This window comes from Piliocolobus tephrosceles, chromosome 16 (genome assembly GCF_002776525.5).
Source record: "Piliocolobus tephrosceles isolate RC106 chromosome 16, ASM277652v3, whole genome shotgun sequence".
Classification (NCBI taxonomy): Eukaryota; Metazoa; Chordata; class Mammalia; order Primates; family Cercopithecidae; genus Piliocolobus; species Piliocolobus tephrosceles.
Genome location: NC_045449.1, coordinates 33,734,598 through 33,743,701, shown reverse-complemented (window position 1 = coordinate 33,743,701; position 9,104 = coordinate 33,734,598). Strand labels below are relative to the sequence as shown.

Here is a 9,104-nt window from a genome sequence, read left to right as displayed (position 1 = left end):
CATGCCTGTAATCCCAGCACTTTGGGAGGCCGAGGTGGGCGGATCACTTGAGGGTCAGTAGTTTGAGACCAGCCTAGCCAACATGATGAAACCCCATCTCTACCAAAATACAAAAAATTATCCAGGTGTGGTGATATGTGCCTATAATCGCAGCTACTCGGAAGGCTGAGGTGAGATAATTGCTTGAACCCAGGAGGTGGAGGTTGGAGTGAGTGGAGATTGCAACACTGCACTGCAGCCTAGGCAACAGAACAAGACTCCATCTCAAAAACAAAAAAAAAACCTAAAAAACAGAACACTTAACATGAAATCTACACTCTTAATAAGGTTTTTTTCTTTTTTCTATTTTTTAAATTATATTGTTTTTAAATGTATAAATAGGGATGGTGTCTCACTGTGTTGCCTAGGCCTCAAACTCCTGGGCTCAAGTAATCCTCCCACCTCAGCCTCCCAGGGTGCTGAGATTACAGGCATGAGCCATAGCACCTGGCCTACAGTGTATTTTTATGTCCTTTTTTTTTTTTGAGATGGAGTTTTGCTCTTGTTGCACAGGCTGGAGTGCAATGGCGCAATCTCAGCTCACCGCAACCTCTACCTCCTGGGTTCAAGCAATTCTCCTGTCTCAGCCTCCCGAGTAGCTGGGATTACAGGCATGCACCACTACCTCTGGCTAATTTTGTATTTTTAGTAGAGATGGGGTTTCTCCATGTTGGTCAGACTGGTCTCAAACTCCTAACCTCAAGTGATCTGCCCACCTCGGCCTCCCGAAGTGCGGGAATCAGGTGTGAGCCACTGCACCCAGACCCATGCCAAAAATTTAAATGCAGACCAGACGTGGTGGCTCCCGCATGTAATCCCAGCACTTTGGGAGGCTGAGGAAGGAGGATCACTTGAGCTCAGGAGTTTGAGACCAACCTGGGCAACACAGCAAGATCCCATCTCTACAAAAACTTTAAAAATTAGCCAAGCATAGTGGCACACACCTGTAGTCCCAGCTATTCGGGAAGCTGAGGCCAGACGATTACTTGAGCCCAGTATGTTAATGCTGCAGTAAGGCATGATTGTTCCACTGCAGTCTAACCTGGGCAACAGAGCAAGACCCTATCTCAAAAAAATAAGTAAATAAAAAGACTTGTTTAGGAAATTCCTAACTGTTGAAAAGTCTTGATCACTGGCATTAAGTATTTTTGTCTGTAATAAAATATTTTCACTCATAATGACTTCATTAACTTTTGACATTTAAATAAAAAAGAGACATGTCTTGTTTTTAAGTGTTTTCTTAAAATACATCTTTCTTATTTAGGAACTGATGAATCCCCAGAACCACTGCCAATCCCCACATTTTTGTTGGGTTATGATTATGATTATCTGGTGCTTTCTCCATTTGCTCTTCCTTATTGGGAGAGACTTATGCTGGAACCCTATGGATCTCAAAGAGATATAGCCTATGTTGTACTGTGTCCAGAGAATGAAGCCTTGTTAAATGGAGCCAAAAGCTTTTTTAGAGATCTTACTGCAATATATGAGGTAGGTGTTTAAAAAGAGATGACATTTTAAAACTACCTTACGATTTGTATTGTTGTATATACGGCATACTGGGCAGTTCAGTTGATTGGGACACAGTGATAATGTCAGATTAGATGTTTATGTCTCATACTAGCCAGTTACATTCTTTGCTGAGTTTGACCCAGTCTGTTAGATGTGTATGCCGTGGGTCAGAGTGGCTGTCTCCCTATTGGAGGAAGAAACATTGAGGGCATGTATATATATCCATTTTAATGTGGCCTTTTCTAAAACAAAGGGTAAATGTTAAATAGCTCCTCAGGAAAAAAATTACATTTACAAAAATTCTAGTCTTTATTCTCCAGGATTTCAGGTAGTGACACTAGGCCTCACTTTCCTCATATGTAAAATAAATCTATGCTAGACATCACTAAGGTCCATTTCGGGTCTGAAATTCTTGTCCTTTCTTTTAAGTTATAATTTTCAAATATCCATTACCAGGCACAATAATTGTAAATTGAAAGTGTTATGGGACATAAAGTCTTACTTTATTATTCCTTCCTTTTTCCACAAAGGCTTAGAAATTTAGTCTTTAAATTTTGATTCCTTTTACAATCTGAATGTTAGTGTATGTTTGTTTGGCTTCCTTATAAAATTTTCCACATAATTACAAGGTATTTGTAGTGTGTTTTTAATAAATAAACATTTCCCAAAGGGTGTTATTTGGAACATTAGCCGGTAAAATCCTCTCAGAAAAAAAGTTCCATAGTTAAATAGGCTTGGGGAAACATTGTATATTATATTACTTTTTAGAGATTCACAATTTGTACTAGGTTTTTAAAGGTTCTTTGAAATTCTTATAGTAAAGAAGTCTTCTAAGTTTGCTTAATCCAGTGTTACAAATTTATTTGACATTGGGCTTCTTACAACAAAAATCAGTGACTCACAAAACTAGACGGAGAGGGTATATAAATAAATTTGTATACCAATTTTTATTATGCTTTGATTTAGGGATATGTGTATTCATAATTCATTAATTGGAGTTAATGTATATCTAAAATCCTGCATTTTTATGCTTGCTTATTTCTACATTCTGCAAGCTTTTATTCAAACCAAATGGTTCTAGTACTATTGTTATCTAGGTGTTTTTTCATTAGAGATATTTTAATTTTGAAAAAATTTAATGAATTTCTAATGTACAAATGAAAAAGACCTGTGGCACCATTTTACTCTTGATATGTTTATTTTTTTGACCTACTTCTAAAAACACCCTTGATATTTTTATCATAACTGTTAATTGCAAATGGTTAAGCTTATTTTAAATAGCTTTCATGCTTGGTTTTATAATGTGTACCTAAACACTATAATAAATTTACTAATTCTGCTTTCTGTATGTATATTTGTAGTCCTGTCGATTAGGTCAACATAGACCTGTTTCTCGACTGTTAACAGATGGGATCATGAGAGTTGGATCTACTGCATCAAATAAACTATCAGAAAAATTGGTAGCAGAATGGTTTTCTCAGGCAGCTGATGGTAACAATGAAGCATTTTCTAAACTGAAGCTTTATGCACAAGTCTGCAGATATGACCTAGGTATTGAATTTGTATTTATTGTATAAGGCTGGTGTTGGCAAAATGTGGCCTGGTCCACCAGCTGTTTTTGTACATAAAATTTTAGTGGAACACAGCCATCCTCATTTATTTATGTAGTTTCGCTGGCTGCTTTTGTGCTACAACATTGGAGCTGAGTAGTTGTGATAGAGACTGTGTGGCTGCAAAGACAAAAGTATTTATTATCTGACCCTTTACAGAACAAGTTTGCTGATCCCTAATGAGGGATCCCATCAGGTAGGGTGAAATTACGGGTTATAAATAAATTTTCTGTTGCCTCTGTAGGGTCTGATGTTTTAATAACATGAAGATTCTTCATTTGTTAAGTTCAGAGATAAAATAATTTATAGTTAATCTCTACCAAACCAAGAAATAGTTCTTTGTTGTAGCTAAGAAAATGACAGCTGTTTGTTACATACATTTTTTTCTTTCATTCTACCCATGCCCAACTGTATTGCTTATAAATACTCTTGAAATAAATATCAGTGGACTTCCTTTAGACTTAATCCAAAGAGATGCAGAACCAAAATATTGAATCTCATTAGACATTCCTGTAATTTGAATGCCATGATAACATTATACCATTTTATATTTTAATTAGCTGCCAGTGTAGTCAATATTTATTTGATTTGTGATTTAGAAACCCTTTGAATAGTTTGATGAATATTGCTAAATACCTTTTTTTATATTTCATTATACTTAGAAAATAGAATTTTATTACACTTTCATAGTAATCATTTCTTTAATTTTGAGTGAAAATTCTGGCTTTTTCAATTCCATTTTAAATATGTGTCTTCAGTTTCTAGAGGAAAATAGAAAGCAAATGTAGGTCACACCATTAGCAAGCAATTTAGGGGCTGTAAGTACCAAGAAAACATCAACTGGATTATGATTCTGTTTACACAGTAGAATTAAAAAAAGAACCAGTCGGTGAAATAAAGAATTAAATTTCCTACCTGTTTTTATTCTTTAGGTCCTTATCTTGCTTCCCTGCCATTGGACAGCTCTCTACTTTCCCAGCCAAATTTAGTTGCCCCTACAAGTCAGTCTTTGATTACTCCACTTCAGATGACAAATACTGGAAATGCTAATACTCCATCTGCCACCTTAGCATCTGCAGCGAGCAGCACTATGACAATGACTTCAGGTGTTGCCATATCTACTTCAGTTGCCACAGCTAATTCAACTTTGACCACAGCTTCAACTTCATCTTCATCATCCTCCAACTTGAATAGTGGAGTATCATCAAATAAACTACCTTCATTTCCACCCTTTGGCAGTATGAACAGTAATGCTGCAGGATCCATGTCTACACAAGCAAATACAGTTCAGAGTGGTCAACTAGGAGGGCAACAGACATCAACTCTACAGACAGCTGGGATTTCTGGAGAATCATCTTCACTTCCCACTCAGCCGCATCCTGATGTGTCTGAAAGGTACCTTTAAAAATACTGCTTTTGCAGAAATATGAAAACTATGATACTTCTTTTTTCTTTTTTTTCTTGAGACAGAGTCTCATTCTTTTGCCCAGGCTGGAGTGCAGTGGCGGGATCTCCATTCACTGCAACCTCTGCCTCCTGTTTTCAAGCGATTCTCCTCCCTCAAATTCCCCAGTAGCTGGAATTACAGGCATGTGCCACCACACCTGGTTAATTTTTGTATTTTTAGTAGAGATGGGGTTTTGCCGTGTTGACCAGGCTCAAACTTCTGACCTCAGGTGATCGGCCCGCCTTGGCTTCCGAAAGTGCTGGGATTACAGATGTGAGCCACCATGCCCAATCATGCTGCTTTTTTTGTAAATAAGACATTTTGAATGAACATAAAGTGCTTTTTTATCTTATTCTTGAAATTTTAGTTTGTATATTTTTTTAAGACAAAGTCTCACTCTGTCACCCAGACTGGAGTACAGTGCGTGATCACGGCTCACCACAGACTCGACCTCTTGGGCTCAGGTGATACTCCCACGTCAGCCTTCTGAGTAACTGGGACTTACAGGCATGCACCACCACACCCAGCTACTTTTTTGTAGAGACGGGATTTTACCATGTCGCCCTGGCTGGTCTGGAACTCTTGGACTCAGCGATTTGCCTGCCTTAGCCTCCCAGAGTGCTGGGATTACAGGCATGAGCTACCGCACCAGGTCTAGTGTTGAATATTTTATGTATAAAATTATAATGAGGACTTCACTTCATAAAATCTTTATCATAGAATTCTAGAATCTGAGGGTGGGAATTAAGAGCTTGAAAACCATGTAGTCCAGATACCCATATGACATTTGAGTCTTCTGTGGCGTAATTGTCAAGTAGATTTGCCTCTGCAAATCACTCAAGTGATTGAGAAGTCACTATTGACCCAGTCTATTTAGAGGCTTTAGAGTCGTACTAAAGTTTGAATCTCAGCTCTGACATTTAGCTGCTTTGTGACTTTGGGGAAACTCTAACTTTCTGAGCATGTTTTCTTATATGTAAGATGAGAGTAATATGATACAATATACATTAAGTACTTTACACAGTGATTCCAAGTTATTTATGGTGACAGGAATGATTATGACAGCTCTCATTCCTTTTATGATGAAGGTTTTGAGTGATCTTCCCCTTTGATTTATAGGCTAGGTTAACCAGAGCTTAATTATATCTGTCAGCTATCCAGGATGCAGTTGTGCCCAAAATTACACTCGTGGGTTAAAAAAAAATCATTACCCAGATTGATCCACCCCTCTTGAACATATGAATAGATTTGAAGTGTAAAAAAAATCAAATCACCCATCAAAGAAGGAAACGTGTTCACCATTGAAGCTATAAAGTATGAAGTAAATGTATATAGTCTAAAAATAGGATGAGATTAAGTGGTTCATTCCTGTAATCCTAGCACTTTGAGAGGCTAAGGCAGGAGGATTGCTTGAGATCAAGAGTTCAAGACCAACTTGGTTAACATAGTGAGACCCCCATCTCAAAAAAAAAAAAAAAGGGTATATATAGTCTAAAAATGTACTAGAACATTGAATGAGTCTGGAAACGTGGTTTCTTTCTGGCCTAGCTCTACCTGTAGCCAACTTTATAAATTTGGGAAGCTATTTGAGATAGCCTCAGACAAAGAGACCTATCTTTGTCTCAGTTTTATCCCTTAAACTCTAAGCAATCTTTTGTATCTAATACTCTATGGTTTTAAGAATTCTTTTTTTCTTTTTTGGTAAATTTAAGGCAAGACCCCTTAAGGCAAGTGTCTTTATACATTGTGAAATTGTATTTACAATGTTTATGGTTCACTTTGGTGAGAAAGAAATGTCTTTCATTTTCAGAGAGGCTTCCTCACATCTTTCACCAAAAAAGAGGGAGGAGGGGGGGATATTAAGAACCTGCTTAGATGCTACTTCAAGCATATACAGTATAACTTTTTGTCTCATTTCTACCTTAAATTTTAGCACGATGGATCGGGATAAAGTGGGAATCCCCACAGATGGTGATTCACATGCGATCACATATCCACCTGCAATTGTTGTTTATATAATTGATCCTTTTACATACGAAAATACAGATGAGAGCACTAACTCTTCTAGTGTGTGGACATTGGGGCTACTTCGATGCTTTCTAGAAATGGTCCAGACTCTTCCTCCTCATATCAAGAGTACTGTTTCTGTACAGGTAAGAGTGATAAATGTTGTGAGTTAAAATTATGTAAAACAGCTTGATGTTGTCAGAAGTTTCAGATACTACTTTTCTGTATTCAAGTTGATTATCTAAAAGCCAAGTTCTGTTATATTGATCTTACTTTAATATCATAGTATAAATCTTAGATAATTTATAAAAGATAAACTTTACAGTCATACCACAGTAATAATACAGAATAAAAAAAAAAGTCCATTAAGTACATTAAATGTTTCTCCTGTGTTACTTTTATAAGCCAATTTTTAAATTCATGAGCCTAAATAGAAAGATATAACACATACAAGACAGGTTGCAAGAAAAGGAGAAAGCAATTAACCATATTAAGTTGTTAGAAGAAATTTTGAATTTATTTTATAGACTTCAGGACTGGTCAGTGGCATTATTAATATAATTATTACATAGAAAATTTATAGTTTTTTGTTGTTGTTTTTTTTTTTTTTTTGAGATGGAGTCTTGTTCTGTCGCCAGAGTGGAGTGCAGTGGTGCAATCTCGGCTCACTGCAACCTCCGCCTCCCAGGTTCAAGCGATTATCCTGCGTCAGCCTCCTAAGTAGCTGGGACTACAGGCGTGCGCCACCACGCCCAGCTAATTTTTGTATTTTTAGTGGAGATGGGGTTTCACCATGTTGGCCAGGATGGTCTCTGACTCTTGGCCTTGTGATCCGCCCACCTTGGCCTCCCAAAGTGCTAGGATTATAGGTGTGAGCCACTACGCCTGGCCAGAAAATTTTAAATAGTCCTTTAGTTCAGAACCCATTGGTAAAATTGGCTACTTATTCAAGGCCTACATAATAGATAAGAAAACAATTCTTAAATTTTCATTTAAATTAGGTTTTGTTTAAATTTTCTAGTAAAAAGTTTTTAGAGTTTTAGACCCACAGTTCCTGTTATTCTCTTTTGAAAGTTTAACATTTGTAATATTTGCCTACACTTCTTAGATTATTCCTTGTCAGTACCTGTTGCAACCTGTGAAGCATGAAGATAGAGAAATCTATCCCCAGCATTTAAAATCCCTGGCTTTTTCGGCCTTTACCCAGTGTCGGAGGCCACTTCCAACATCAACCAATGTGAAAACATTGACTGGCTTTGGTCCAGGTTTAGCCATGGAAACTGCCCTTAGAAGTCCTGATGTAAGTATGTTTTTCATGACCAAAGTTGTTGAATGACTATACATACTTTTTTTTTCTTTGAGATGGAGGCTTACTTTGTTACCCAGGCTGGAGTGCAGTGGGGTACTCAGCTTATCACAACCTCCGCCTCCTGGGTTCAAGCGATTCTCCTGCCTCAGCCTCCTGAGTAGCTGGGATTACAGGCATGCGCCATCTTGCCCAGCTAATTTTGTGTGTTGGTGGGGGGAGGTTTGTTTTGTTGGCCAGGCTGGTCTCGAACTCCTGACCTCAGGTGATTGCCCACCTCTGCCTCCCGAAGTGCTGGGATTACAGGCATGAGCCGCTGCACCCTGCCAACACTTTTATGATATTATGCAAAACTAAGTGCAATTTTTGGCTTAGCTCTCATTTTCCAATTATCTTATAATTAGGTAAATGATAATTACATTTTAAATACATATTTATCTAAGATTGTATAGTATGATAATACCTTAATTTTTTATTTTATAGAGACCAGAGTGTATTCGACTTTATGCACCTCCTTTTATTCTGGCTCCAGTGAAGGACAAACAGACAGAGCTAGGAGAAACATTTGGAGAAGCTGGACAGAAATACAATGTTCTTTTTGTGGGATACTGTTTATCACATGATCAAAGGTGGATTCTTGCATCTTGCACAGATCTCTATGGAGAACTTTTAGAAACTTGTATCATTAACATCGATGTTCCAAATAGGTATTTGTATTTCCCTAAGTATATCATATCATTCCATTTTTCATGTGTGTGAGTGTGTGTGTGTGTATATATATGTGTGTGTGTGTGTATATATATATATAGTTTCATTTTTAATGAATAGAAAACCAGCTTGAACGTTTTGTATATATTAAAATATTAAGATGTGGGATTGTGGGTGCTTTTTACTTTTTTCTGTAGTGAATGTTTATATTGTATAAGATAATTAAAAGTAATTATGATTATATGAACAAAAAACATTAAGGTCACTAACTTCTGTGTCATAAAGGTTGAGGCAATTATTTTAGCTGAACATTTGTGAAAGATGTAGTTAGAAAACACTTCTGCAATTAAATGGTCTAGTAAGTATAGAACATTTAAACTTTTCTCATATACCATCTAAGATATAGCCCCTAATTAACTAAGTTAACTTCATTTACTAAAATTGGCGATTTAAAATTTTATCATTTAATGTTAGGATG

General features: G+C 36.9%; 1 protein-coding gene across 1 annotated transcript in view; it reads left to right on the top strand.

Annotated features, from left to right (window-relative positions):
* The window catches only part of MED13 (mediator complex subunit 13), a 123,876-nt gene that overhangs the window by 97,120 nt on the left and 17,652 nt on the right, over window positions 1-9,104 (top strand). The window contains exons 18-23 of the mRNA XM_023204666.2: window positions 1,304-1,527; window positions 2,910-3,099; window positions 4,091-4,553; window positions 6,539-6,758; window positions 7,721-7,912; window positions 8,402-8,625. Of these exons, the coding sequence (XP_023060434.2) occupies window positions 1,304-1,527; window positions 2,910-3,099; window positions 4,091-4,553; window positions 6,539-6,758; window positions 7,721-7,912; window positions 8,402-8,625 (1,513 nt within the window). The remainder of the gene's footprint in view (window positions 1-1,303; window positions 1,528-2,909; window positions 3,100-4,090; window positions 4,554-6,538; window positions 6,759-7,720; window positions 7,913-8,401; window positions 8,626-9,104) is intronic.